At 55.2% G+C, this 14,068-nt stretch overlaps 1 protein-coding gene across 1 annotated transcript; it reads left to right on the top strand.

Moving 5' to 3' along the window:
- Positions 1 to 932: 932 nt before the first annotated feature.
- NPTX2 (neuronal pentraxin 2) lies at positions 933 to 12,493 on the top strand. The gene is made up of 5 exons (XM_027614194.2): positions 933 to 1,559; positions 3,148 to 3,364; positions 7,916 to 8,160; positions 10,001 to 10,180; positions 11,040 to 12,493. The coding sequence occupies exons 1-5, from the start codon at positions 1,134 to 1,136 to the stop codon at positions 11,265 to 11,267; spliced, it is 1,296 nt and encodes a 431-aa protein (XP_027469995.1). The 5' UTR covers positions 933 to 1,133; the 3' UTR covers positions 11,268 to 12,493.
- The last annotated feature ends 1,575 nt before the right edge of the window (positions 12,494 to 14,068 follow it).

Below are 14,068 nucleotides of genomic sequence, written 5' to 3'. Positions count from 1 at the left end.
GTCGGCTTACGAGGGTGGGGCTCGGCTGTACTACGCGGTGCCATCGCGATGGCTGCACGCCGATGGGCCCACGGAGCCCAGGTCTTGCTGAGTGAGGCCACCGCCTGCGGGGCTGTCGCCGGCCCCAGCACGGGAGAGCACTGCGGGGGGCCTCGTGACGCCGGCTCCCGCGCCGTGGCCCCGGCGGAGGCGGTGTGCGCGCGAGGCTGTGCGGGCGCCCCCTACGCGCAGTCGGCGTCTGGCGCGCGTTTCCGGTCCCCGAGGACCTGAGAAGTCTTCCCACGGCGGCGGGCGGCGGGCGGCGGGGGGCGGGGCGGGGGGGGCGGGCCGGGGAGGTGGACGTGCACGCGGCGGGCGGCCCGGAGGCGGCCGTCGTGCGTCTCCTTCCCGCCTTCAGGGCGAGGCGGCCGCGGCCCGGACGAGGAGGCCCGCGCGGCCCGCGGGGGGCTCTCGACGGCAGCCCGGGGTTCGAGTTCCTCCTGGAGCTCCTCCTCACTTTCCTCACATGGGAAGTGGGGGTCCCTCCCCACGGGGGCGGCGGTGACCGCGGAGCGAGGCGTCGCGCCGAGCCGGAAGCTCAGAAGCCGGCCCGGGGAAGCTGCCGGCTTCTCTTCAGCCCGCGACGCCCGCGTCCTCGGGTGGGTCTGGGGGGCGCCTGGACACGCCAGCTAAGGCTCGCGAGGGCACCCGGGCGGCCTTTTTTTTTTCTTTTTTCTTTTTTTTTTTTACCTCAGTCCTCCTTTTCTGGGGGCCCCACAACCCCGCGCTAGCGCCCCCGACTCGGGCCCACACACGCGCCCGCCCGCTGAGAGAAGGCGCCCCCGCCCCGCCCCGTCGCTGACGCGCGCCCAGCCGGGCCAATCAGAGCTCGCGGCGCTGCGCCCCACGCGCCGGCCCCCCCCCCCACCCCCAGCTTAAGAAAGGGCGCGCGGGCCGGGTCGGACCAGATCGCTGCGCCGGGCGGAGACAGCGAGTTACGTGAGGCAGGCGGTTCCGTTAGCTCCGGCGCTCAAGCTGCCCTCGAGCGGCGCGCCCGGCTGCAGCCCGCAGCAGAGGCGCCTCCGCGGAGCGCCCCGACGGCGCCCGCCCGCCTGCCTGCCCGCTGATGCTGGAGTGAGCGCTGCGGTGGCGGAATGCTGGTGCTGCTGGCCGCCGGCGTGGCGCTCGCCGTGGCCGCCGGCGCCCAAGACGGCCCGGCGCCCGGCAGCCGCTTCGTGTGCACGGCGCTGCCCCCGGAAGCGGCGCGCGCCGGCTGCCCGTTGCCCGCGATGCCCATGCAGGGCGGCGCGCTGAGCCCCGAGGAGGAGCTGCGGGCCGCGGTGCTGCAGCTGCGCGAGACCGTCGTGCAGCAGAAGGAGACGCTGGGCGCGCAGCGCGAGGCCATCCGCGAGCTCACGGGCAAGCTGGCGCGCTGCGAGGGGTTGACGGGCGGCAAGGCGCAGGGCCCGGCCGCTACAGGCAAGGACACTATGGGAGATCTGCCTCGGGACCCCGGCCACGTCGTGGAGCAGCTCAGCCGCTCGCTGCAGACCCTCAAGGACCGCCTGGAGAGCCTCGAGGTAGCCGAGCGCGGGGGGCTCTGGGGGGCGCGGGGTGGTGGTGGGGCGCGTGGTCCTGCCCGCCTGGCTGTGCGGGACACAGCGAGCTGGGCTTGGGGTCGGGGGGCTTGCTTCTCTGTCGGGCTCGCGAACTTACTTGCGGGGCTCGCATCCCGCCCCCCACCCCGCGTCTTGCTGGAAGGAAAGGGTTAACTCCCCCCGCGGGCCGGGACTGTCCGCCGAGTGGCCAGTCACTAACCGAGGTCCGGGTGAGCGGACCGGGACGGCCTCTTCTTTCTTGTAAATGTCCGAGTGCCCTGGGGCCGGACGCGCTCCCAGAGGCTGTGCCGGGTGACGTGCGGCTGCCGCGTGCGATCAGCTGCCCCGGGCATCCCGTGTTTCCTTTTATAAATCAGGTCGGGCTGGACCAGAGCGGGCGGAGACCCCAGGGTCTCGGCGGGGAGGCGAGCGCGGGCGGGTCCCGGGCCACACACCGGTTGGCGCCTCGGAGGAAACCTGGTTTTAACTTCAAAGAAGCTCTGTCCGCGAATTGTGCCAGTTCTAAGGTGCCCTTCCAGGCTGCTCTGGGGGAAGGGACCTTCTTCCGTTTCTCTCTTGGAGGGTGTGTGCAGTTTGGAACTTGGCAAGAGAAATCCTCATTTAACTTCCATCTATACTTTCGAACCCTATTTAAGAAGTGTGGACGTTTCTGTTAAAGACGTTTACCAGAATACTTATTAACAAAACTAGGTTTCAATTACAGGTGGTAATTATTGAAAAATTATTTGAGGATTTCCTGTGGCATGATGGCTAAATTCAGTATTTCCAGCATCTGTATATCCCTTGATTCATTATGATTAATAGCAGCTAACATTTCTAGTTTACTAAATATATACTAGGCGTGTTATCTCATTTTAACCCTTGCAACAGTCCTTTGAAGCAGATCCTCTTAACTGCATTTTACAATTTGGAATGCTTAGAAAGGGGGTAAATAGCTTGCCAAGGATTCATGGCTAGCCAGTGGCAGACTGCCTCCAGAGCCAGCATGATGGTAGAGGAGTAAGAGACATAGGAAGTGAGGATTTAGAAACAGCATTCAAAGCAAAGATTCCTGGAATTCAGAACTGTCATGTTTTAGGTCTCTCATTTTCCAGTAACATCTCTGCAAGCATAGTTATTCACCTTTGTGCCATGGGACTTGGGGGCTGTTTTCACTTATAGATGAAAGCTCATCTGCTTTGAGTACCATTTGGTTAACTTTTTTTTTTTTTTTAATCTTCACTGTGGCCTTTACCCAAGGATGGTAGATAGTGATTAAAATTTTGACTTGTTAGCAAGAGGAGGAAAATAGCTTTCTGAGAGAGGAAAATGAAATTCGTAAGTTTCAAATACTGCAGCAAGGTAATTCTTGTTTGACTTTGAAATCCTTTCCATACAAAAAAGAAAAAGGCATCCGTGAAGTGCTCCCCTTTGTGCCATTGGCACGATTTAATACTCCCGTTTTGGAAGCTTCTCCCTGTGTGGTTGGGCTTTTAGAGCTACATTTCACAATTTCTTTTTAAATGGCCTTAATACTTCTCCCTCATGTGTCCCTCTCCCCATCTAAAAGCACCAGCTCCGAGTGAACGTGTCCAACGCAGTGCTGCCCAGCGACTTTCGAGAGGTGCTCCAGCGGCGACTGGGGGAGCTGGAGAGGCAGCTACTGAGCAAAGTGGCGGAGCTGGAGGATGAGAAGTCCCTGCTCCACAATGAGACCTCGGCTCATCGGCAGAAGACCGAGAATGCCCTGAATGCTCTGCTGCAGAGGGTGACTGAGCTGGAGCGAGGTGAGTTCTTGGCTAGCTTCTCTGTCGCCCTCTGGCTGACATCCCTCTCAGCCCCCCCCCACCCCCACCCCATTGTCTTGGTGTTTGGCTGCAGTGTAAGGGAAGCTGGGCTCAGAGCAGGCAGAGGGGGCCTGGCCCACAGCCACCCACTTACAGACAGGCAGTCACTAGGGCCCTTGAGGGAGTGGTGACCTCAGCACCGGACTCTGCTTCTGTTTGCTGGGGTCGGCTCTGAGGCTGCTCTTGGGTCATCTCCGAACCTACCTGTCCTACATGCAGAAAACCACAGCACTCTTTACCAATCCCCAGCTCTCCACTTTCCTTTCTCTGTTTCTCAAATGAAGTGTTGCTCTTTCAACTTGAGGCATCTCTCCTGGTGCACAGGGGTTTAGGGTTTCTGCCTGACAGTTGCCCAACTTAACGGCCTTGTTGATACATCTTCCAACCTAGTGGAGACAGAAGGGGCCGATTGCTGCTGGGAGCAGCCTGGTTTCCATCCCTTACAGTTACCCCCCGGGGTGTCTACAGTGCCTGACCCTGCATGGAGATAGCTCGTGGCTGTTTGAGCAAATGATAAGCGTGATTGAGGATGGTTGTCTCAGGAATTAGCCCCAACCCCAGACCCCTGGCGTTATCGGGAAAGCCAGTGCCCTCAGGACCCGCTTGGACAAACCACCTAACCCCGTCCTTCTGCCATGTGGGCATTTCAGCCACTTCTCATCCTTCGGCGGATTCTGAGTATCTTTCTCTTCTCGGCTCGCACTGTGGTGGCTAAGTTTCTTCCATGGGGCACAGGAAGGGAAGGGATTGAGGGCCCTAAGTGATTGAGGCCTAAACTGCCAGGTGGCCTGAGAGTGAAGTTTAAGTTTGCCGATAGTGGAGATGAGATGGTAATCTTCTGAAATGCACCAGCCTGACAAAGACAGTTTCTCGTTACTCCATTTCATGAACTGATAGGAGTACGTCCAGTTATGCCTTTAGTGACGCCGGCGGGGGCGGGCCAGATGACCAAGGGGATGGTGTCTCTGTTCCATTTTACAGCACCTCCCCAGAAGTCACAGGTCTCCTCCATCACTTTCTGTTTTCTTCCTTCCTTATCCTTCTCCATAAGGGGTGGGTGACTTACCCGTTAGACTTGGATTCTGGAGTTTCTGAAAGAATGTCCTCTCTGCCTCACCTCTGCTGGGTGACCTCAGGAAACTCCTGAGGTCTCAAGAGACTTCCCTGAAGGCAGAGCAGCTGCAGCCTTTCTTGCGGACAGGAGGACAGAAGGGCAGCATTAGGTCCAAGGTGAGGGTGGCTTGCCTCCCCTTTCCCCAGCCTCACCCACAGTGGAACCTGGGGACACCACAGTCACTTAGTATCTTGAAGGGGATAGCTGTAGCACGAAAAGAGAGCTCCACCAGAGACCTTGGTGGCTGTGTCTTGCTTGGCTCGGTGGCTGAATTGCTACAAGGATGTAGGTTAATAGAAGCCTGCTGAATTAGTGTGTGCTGAGCCCATCACCCCTGTGAGATAGGACTTCTCTTATACCCATTATACAGATGAGAAAAATGCCCTGAAGCTTTCGGCCAGAGGTGTGTCATTTGGGGAGAGGGGACTGAGGTGGGACCTGGGCCACCAGCTGGTGAGCAGCAACAACATGGCTTTGACAACCCAGGAGCTGCCACTTTGTGACTGTCCCTCCCATCCCCAGCCCAATTCCAGCACCCACGCTCTTGATACCTAGGTTTTACAGGGAGCCCTCAGAGCTCATCTGGCACAGAAAGGAGGTGTCCGTGTCCTAGTGAGCGCCGTGCCCCACAGGGCAGGGGCCCCTGACTGGCCTTCTTGTAGAGCCCCCAGGGCCTGGTACTGACCCACCAGGAGAGCTCTAGAATCCTGCTGTGTGCTCCACCCAGCTCTGGTATGAGTCTGGGAGAAAAGTGATCATTTGCCAACCAGTTTGTCTTCTGGGTAATTTTGAGTTTCTATCTGTCCTATTTGTGATGAGAATAAAGGGATATATAAACTCCCAGGCCCCAGATAGACCATGAGTGGAAAATATACTCTGTTCCTCAAAGCATCCTGCTGAGCCTGGAGGAAATGGACCTCAAGCATATGCAAAGTAGGGGGCTTTGGGGACTCTGGCCCTCAGTCCATCTCCTGCCTGTTATGGGCCTGTTCCGGGCCAGACACCAGGCCGTGACTTCCACATTCTGTGTTTTCTGTAACCCTTGCAACAACTGTGTGAGGTAGGCAGTAGTTATAGATGAGGGACTGACTGAGTCAGAGAGCCAAGTGCATTCCCAGGTCCAGCAGGTTGCAGAGCTGGGGTTGAACTTGGTGGTGACCCCAGAGGACAAGAGCCTGGAGCGGTGTGTGGGCTCCAGCCCCACTGAGCAGGAGGCTCCCCAGAGCCCAGGGATGAGCATCCAGTGCTGCATGCAGATGCTCGTGCTGCCTGATCCCACGGATGCTTGTTTTCTCTGTCGTGGGATCTGCTCGTCTGCAGGGGCCTCTAGGTTCTGGGCCAGCTGGCCAGGCACAGCCCACCTTGGAGTTGAAGTAAACATTGCCAGAAGACAGAACCCGTCTCTCTTTGGCCCCAGCTGCCCCCCATTTTCACTTGTCTGCCACCTGCAGCCTCTGATTTATTGGTCAGGCCTTTTAATGCCTTAATTGGTTTTAACGAAGTTTCCTCTAAACCTCCAAGCTGTTTGATATAAATAGAGGTCACCAGCTTTCGGGGTGTGGGCCCCTCCTCTGCCCTTTGGCTCTCCCAGGTCTAATTAAACCTATCCGTTGTCACCTAGCTAACGATATTACCGACACTGAGCCCTATTAAATCAGCAGGCCTGCCCACCTGCAAGGATAGAAGCCATTTCTCTTTATTAGCTAATCATGCCTTTGTGAAGAACATGGCCATTTGCAGATTAAGTACTAGTGGCTGCACATAGTTGAGCAAGGGACTTCCACTCCCTGCTCTGTCCTTCATTAGCCGTGTGACCTGGGGTAAGTCCTCTCGCACCTCCAAGACTCTGTGCCTCAACTGCACAACCCGCAGAATCGGGAAGTGGGGCTTCCTAGCCTCAGTTTTGCTTCAGCCTAATGCGGGCTCAGTCCCAGCCTGTACCCGGCCTGGCCCCCCTCGGCTTCCCCGGGTGACCAAGTCTTCCCAACCCTCGCCAGGTACTCAGCGGCCCCGCATACTGGGAGCTCGGGATGGACTGGGCAAGACTGCATAAGCAGCAGATTCAAGTAAATAGTACCTGTGAAGCCCAGAGGCTAGTCTTTCTCTGCTGCCTGTTCCAGACAGGTTGAAAGGGTGATGCTGGGCCCTATTGCTTTTCTTTGCAGGTCTTCCATGGGTGGGGGTGAACCATGGCCCCAAAGAGCTTCTCTCACATGTTATTTTCTATGAAAGCAAAGGAGTTTGGGAGATTGCAGGGGAGAAAGGCTCATCTTCTGGCTTCTGTTCTGTAGAAGGGGCTGATTCATGCACTCGAGACCCAGGCACTTTGGCTCCGGTGGTTCTGGGTCCAGAGAGCCTGCCTGTTTTTCACGGTGACCGAATCCATCTGGCCCCTCGTGGATACCTAATAAATACTTGTTGAATGAGCGAAGGGTGTTTAGGCTCCTTCACCAGAAGCATCTAGTCCCCAAATAAGATGGAAGTTTCTGCCGTGACAGCTCACAGAATCGGGTGGGACCCTGCAAACTTCAGAATCTGTGATAACTCGAGACGGGGACTTGCCTTTTGTGTGTTTATTTTTATTGTTAATTTTGAGCTTAAATCAAGACTATTAGAAATTACTTAGACCCATTTAAGAGTACCAGTGGCTTTCAAAGATTTTGGAAGTGCCATTTACATGGGGACAGTCAGGGGGTTCTCATCAGTCCCAGGCAGGCCCCAAGGGCTCAAGACTCTGGCTAGGGGTGTTAACCTCAGCGGGGAGGGACACCTCTGTATTTCTCTGCCTCTGGCACCAAACCACAGGAAATGGTCGACAGATGCAATCTTCTCTCTAGGAGGAAAGGGTGAATCATGAGCAAAGTGGTTCATGTAAGGGATTTAGTCCAAAAAGCCACTTCTGAGTTAAGCTGTAATGTCCAGGTACCAATGTGGACTCCTTTGCTTGGGTGCAGGGATTCTGTAGGGTGAGAAGTGAGGGGCTTACTGGCTTGACGAGTGTCTATCAAGTGCCCAGGTCCCTGTTAGGACTTCCTGCCTCTAAACCCAAGTCCAGCAAGGCCCTGACCACGCCCTTGCTGAAGGAGCTGAAGAGACCAGGATTTCAAGAAAAGAGCTGAAGAAGGGTTTTCTGGCTTAATTTAACCAGAAAATTAAATCCAGCTTGTCCCTACCCGCTTCCTCAAGCTTTCAAGAGCAAGGCCGCTCTTGTTTACTCCTGGGCTGGTAACACTTTGCACCATGGCTTCCTGGTAGCAGGCGCTCTGTTGCTTGAAGGACCAACATGGGGGAAGTTGGGGTCCGGGTGAGCCGTGGCTGTGGGCTACGCTGGTGGGGAGTAGGCTCACACACCGCCGCCTCTCTTCTCCACCCCCCAGGCAACAGCGCGTTCAAGTCTCCCGATGCGTTCAAAGTGTCCCTCCCCCTCCGCACAAACTACCTGTATGGCAAGATCAAGAAGACACTGCCTGAACTATACGCCTTCACCATCTGCCTGTGGCTGCGATCCAGTGCGTTGCCGGGCATCGGCACCCCTTTCTCTTATGCAGTGCCCGGGCAGGCCAACGAGATCGTGCTGATAGAGTGGGGCAACAACCCCATTGAGCTGCTCATCAATGACAAGGTGAGGCCTGCTTGGACACCACCTGCCCCCATCACGGCGGCAGTAGTCAGGATGCAGCCGCGTCTTGACAGCCGGCCTTCTTGGCGGGCTCTCCTGCAGGGCTCTCCTCCTCGCAGTGGGGACAGCTCTGCACTGACTCAGCCCCGCTCTGGCTGGCTGTCTGGATAGGGGGCAGGGGCAGGAAGCCGTGGCTGGTGGAGATCCGAGCTGAGTCTGGCCTAGAAAGGGGCACAGGCTCCAAGCCAGACGGTGTGGAAGGAACAGAGCTGGGGTCTCTGTGGGCCAGCCTGAATGGTCACAGGCCCTTGGGCCGCTGAGTGAGGGCTGCTCCCTAGGGCCATACTGATTAGGGAAGGGGGGTATGTGTATGTCTCTCTGTGTAGGGTATTTATCAGCCTATCTTTTGGGGGTGGTCTATTGAGGTACAGTTTACAGTAAAACTTAGAGTTTTCAGCCAACAGTCCGACCAGTTTTGACAATTGTGTGATTACCACAATTGAAATATGGAAATGTTTCATTTCTCCCCTCCTCCCCCCATCAAATCTCCTTATTCCCCTTTGTGGTCCGCTCTTGCCCCTACACCAGCCCATGACAACCACTGATCTGTTCTCTGTCCCTACAGTCTTGCTTTTTCCAGAGTAAATATCCCTTTTTAATAGACTGGCTGGTTTCGACATTCAAGAGCGGATCTTCTCAAGAACTCTGCTCTGGGCATCTGCGGGACCTCCAGGAACTCCACTTAAACTTCCATTCTGATGTCAGACTCAACATAGCCAAAGAAATGTGTCCTCACGTCCTTGCTGGAGCTGAGCGTTTGAGTGACTGTTCCAGCCCCCTGCTGCCTCTGCCCTGGCCCCTTAGTCTGCCGTTACTGAACCATCCTGGGGGTAGTTTAAGTGGTAAATGCTGTGGAATCTCCCTGCTGGGCTCCTTCTGGCGGTGACCATGTCCCCAAGCAGGGATTAATTGTTCTAAATAACCGCCTTGGACACAGCAGGGCCCAGAACCTTGTTTTCCTCTTGGGTTAGGTGGCACGTAAACAGCCAATTCTTGGGAGGAAGCAGCGGGTTGCTAGGATACCAGCAGTAACAACAGGATGGTACCCGGTTGGGCTGGTCTGTAGTGCTCACGGGACTATGTGCAGACAATGTGGGTCAAAATGCCCTTCCTCCGGTTCCATATGGGGGGGTCCCTGTGTGCACCCCCCAGCACACACACACTCCCACATAATTGTAGGCCTTTGGTCTTCTGCACAGGAACACACACACACACACACACACACACACACACACACACACACACACACACACACACACACACACACACGGCCTTTGGTCCTCTGCACAGGAACACACACACACACACACGTCCCCAGGTGCCATGATAGAATTTGAGCCCCTGCCTAGAGTGTAGATGCCTGGTCTGGCTGTTTTCCAGAGAAGCTGGCCCAGTAGAACCCTGACTTCCCTTCAGGCTCTCTGGCATGACACATTCAGGCCCAGGCATGGCAGGGAGGGGGCTTGTCCTTCACTTCACATCTGCTCTGTCTGCACAGCATCCTGGACCCTCAGCTGGGGTCCCCTTGAAAGCCGGGCCACCCTGGGGTCAGGGGCTTGTACCCAGGCTGCCTGCCCCTTTCCTCTTGGCTGTCTGTGTCACCCAGTGTCTCCCCCCATCCCAGGCGTTCTGAGCGGCAGAGCTGCCCATGTCACCCACAGTGCAGAGAAGGGGAGACGAGCCGGGACCCTGCATGATGGGAGCAGCAGGACCTCCAGCCTCTCTGCAGGTCACACTTCTGGAAACCCTGCGGGGACCCTCACCTGCATGTCACTGTCCACAGGTTGCACAGCTGCCCCTGTTTGTCAGTGACGGCAAGTGGCACCATATCTGTATCACTTGGACGACACGGGATGGCATGTGGGAAGCTTTCCAGGATGGGGAGAAACTCGGCACTGGGGAGAACCTGGCCCCCTGGCACCCCATCAAGCCAGGGGGTGTGCTGATCCTCGGGCAGGAACAGGTGAGTGCAGGGGGTGCAAGAGGGGAGCATACTGGCCAGGCGAGCAGCACAAGGCCACACTTGCAGGCTGCCCCGGGGCCCCTGGGGTCCCTGGCCAGCTGTCTGCCTGCCGGACCTGGCCACTGAGGCCTGACACCATGCTGTCTTGTGGCCTGAGGGGCAGAGGGCGGGCGACCAAGTTGGTGTGATGGGTCAGATAGATTGCAGAATGGAGTCCAACACAGGTGATCAGGAGTGTCCCTGGGGTCATGTTATCAGGAAGGGACTTTGGCTTCTCTCCAGGTGTTTGGCCTCTGCCAGGCACAGCTGTGATTCAGGATGCCAAGAGCTGACATGGCATCTTCCAGGAGCTGCTGGCTCAGTGTTTTGGGGCACTTAGGGCATGCCTGTAGGGTGCTCAGCCTCCTGAGGGAGATGGGGGTGGGAAAGTGACTTCAGAAGCTGCCCTCAAGAAACACCCTCTGGGAGAGGGGAAATGTAAGTTGCTTGTCTGCTACTGGGCAGATAAGAGTTGATGTTTCAGCCTGTGTTTGAGGTTTGCTGACGGCCCATTCCTCCCCTCACTTCCCTGGGAGAGGCTGGGAGTCTGGAGACCTGGATCTAGTGCTAGCTTTGGGACTTTGGGCAAATATCTTTCCACTCTAGTCTCGAGGTGGTTTCACGTGTCCTGGAGCTCCGGGATGTGCAGGAATCAGGGGTTAGGGGGTGTGGCCAGAGTTGGGAAAATGCCCCAGTCTCCCCATCTCCCTCCCAAGTTGGCATCCCTTCCGGAAGGCCGTTCACGGTCCAGGAGAATTAGCAGGTGTGTCTGCTTTTTGAACCTGCACCGATGTGGTTCTGCTCCCCCGCACCTTCCCAGGACACGGTTGGGGGCAGGTTCGATGCCACGCAGGCATTCGTGGGGGAGCTCAGCCAGTTCAACATATGGGACCGCGTCCTTCGTGCACAAGAAATTATCAACATTGCCAACTGCTCCACGAACATGCCCGGCAACATCATACCCTGGGTGGACAACAACGTCGATGTGTTTGGAGGGGCTTCAAAGTGGCCCGTGGAGACCTGTGAGGAGCGTCTCCTTGACTTGTAGCTGCCTCCTGCTCTGTCTAGGAGGCCGGGGCTGGGCTGTTCCTGTCGGAAGTGCAAGGCCACCTCCTCCCCCAGCTAAACTGTGTAAAAGCCCCTGCCAGAATGGGCTGGGGCCCCCGAAGCTCATTCCCAGGGACTCTTGGAAGGCCGAGGCTCTGTAGCAGCCCTTGTTACTGGATTCTTTGTTCCTTACCAAGATTGTGTTGTTTTGAGGGGGGAAGAAGCCCTGAGCTTGCAGGTGGGCAAATCGGACTTCCTGCTGGGGGTAGGGGGGGGATTAAGGCCCTTGAGGCCCCGTACAGAGCCCCTGTAATTGCTAGCGCATCGCAGCCTTGCCCACCCTCTTGGATCCTCGATGTCCTGTGTGCACCTTCTGTCTGTCCCCTTTAAAGGCTGTGCGGCCATCCTGCTGGAGTGTCTGTGTCCCTTGTGTATTGAGTATACCCTGCTGTCCCCTGAGCACGCAGCAAAGCAGCCCCCGCTGCTCACAGAAGGGCCTTTCTCTTGGTGTTCTTTACTATGCTCTGAGGAACTCTTCAGCTCGAGGAGGAGGGCAGGCTGCCCAGACCACGCCCTGCCTTCTCCAAGATGGAGGGGGCAGCCAGACCTCCAGAGGGGGCTGGGAGCTGGAAAGCAGAAGGGAGTTCTGGAGGAGGGCTGTGGCAGCTGAGCCTCCGCCTCTGTCACCTCTCCCTCCGACGGATGCTTTGATGGACTCAGCGCTGGGAATGGCTTCTTTGCAAAGTCTCTTTTCTCCACCGGTGCCAAAAGTTCAGTTGCAGCTTCTACAACCATTCGGTATGGTCAGGGGGGATTTATTTTTTCCCAACAGAGAACAGCCATTAGCAGCCTTCCATTTTTGATGTCTCGCCCCACTGTGAGGAATGTGCTACTTTTAATTCATGTTGATTCCTGTAAGCGTTTGACTGTCTCAAGTATTTCCCCCAGAACTTTTTCAGGAAATGGAAGTCATTTGGCTGATATTTGCTCGGTGACTCCAGGTTGCTTAATTTATTGGACAGAGGTAGTAACTTATTTTAAGAAGAGTGATGAAGTGGGGAAATTTATAAAGCTAAATATTATATATTTTATTTTTCATACATGTTTGAAGTGCAAATCTGTGGAAATTCCATTTGTAGGACCAAGTTGACATGCCCATCCTAACACTGTATGCTACAAGAAATCTTATGATGACGGAATTTTGATTAAAGTGCACTGGAAGATGCCTCTGTATGTTTGCTCCCTGTCTGGGGCTGAGGGTGGGGGGGTGGGGCTTTGCCACAGTCCACAAGCCTGGGGCCTGTGTCTGGCAGACCCAGGGGCACTGAAATGCTTGGAGGTAGGGGGGCAGTCTCCAACCGGCCCCTGTCTTCTCAACCAGGAATCAAACTTACCTAGATGACACTCACCTCCTTGTCCCAGGCGTGACACCTGTTGGCCACCTGCTCTGTGTTCTACCGTATGTCTCCTTCACTCCTAACAACCCCATGAAAGTGAATCCCGATTTGCAGGTGAATGCATAAAACAAATTAGACAGTGACTTGGATCACGTGGCTAGTTAAGGGCAGAGCTGGGGTCAAACCGGCCTATGGCTCTGGAGGCCCTGCCCCTGTTGTGATTTCCCTCGTGATCTTATGGCTGACTGGGAGCCGTGGCTCACTGCCACTGCCCAACATCCCCAGTGTTGTACCACATATCACTCACCCGGGAAAAACCAAACTTCAAAAGTCAAACTAGGTTCTACTGAATATGTGTTGCTTTCATACTGCCATGAAGTCAAAAAATTGTAAGTCAAGCCACTGTAAGTCGGGGACCATCTGTACACTGAAAACTACAGAACGTTATTATTTTTTTCTTTTTCTTTTTTTATATCTAGAACATTATATAGGAAAAGAGGACCTAAATAAATGGAAATATATCTGTGTTCATAGATTAAGACTTAATAGCGTCAGGATTGCCATTGTGGACACACAGTGGGGAAAAATTTGGCTCAGACGTCCAGATGATAATACCACACACACTCAGGGTACGAAAAGGTTGATCATATAATGAGACTTTCTGGGGAGATCAGGGTATTTGCCCCCAAGGCACCCACACAGGTCTGAAAATGGCTTGAGAGAGCAGAGAAAGAAGACTGGCTTGGTTTTTTATGGTGGTAAAGGGAGTAGGTCCAGAGTGATGATTCCACCGTGTGGTTTGCACAACCCCCTTCCCCTCCCCCAGCCCCCGGTACCGAAGGATAAAGAATTTAGACTCTTATTACTCGCCCAGATGTGGGGCATCATGGGAAGGGGAGAGGTGAGGCTTAAAAGCTGTCAGCAGTCAAACATCAAAAACTGTAGACCTGTTGTTATAATTCACCTCGGATGTTTGACTGATGGCTGACATGTGCCATGTTACCTTTAATTGAATTTGAACTTGTTTAAGTCAGTATGAGGTCTGTAGCTTAAGGTTGGTAGGGGAGGTGAGGATTCTGTTGAATGCCTGTTCAAGGGCCCAGAACTGTGTATTTCGAGAAGTGCAATGAGTATCTTGATCGCTGTTAAAAAGATCTGGAACTCTGAAGGAGAGGAGTATCTTGAGGTCTTGTATTGCAGCTTCAGTAAGTAGAGAGATACGTGTGATCTTCATTTATATTTTGGGTGTCTGTGGGACAAGAGAGTCCAGAGTTCTTTACCCCAAAAGGGGCAACCTGGCTCAAGAGTCAAAAAATGTACACATGGGTCAATTGTAGGCCAGGGCGCCCAGTGCTAAGATGACTCTGAAGTTTGGCCAGTTGTGCTGACCCTTGGGTCCTATTCT

This window comes from Zalophus californianus, chromosome 10 (genome assembly GCF_009762305.2).
Source record: "Zalophus californianus isolate mZalCal1 chromosome 10, mZalCal1.pri.v2, whole genome shotgun sequence".
NCBI classification, from domain to species: domain Eukaryota; kingdom Metazoa; phylum Chordata; class Mammalia; order Carnivora; family Otariidae; genus Zalophus; species Zalophus californianus.
This window is presented reverse-complemented; position numbering and strand designations above follow the sequence as displayed.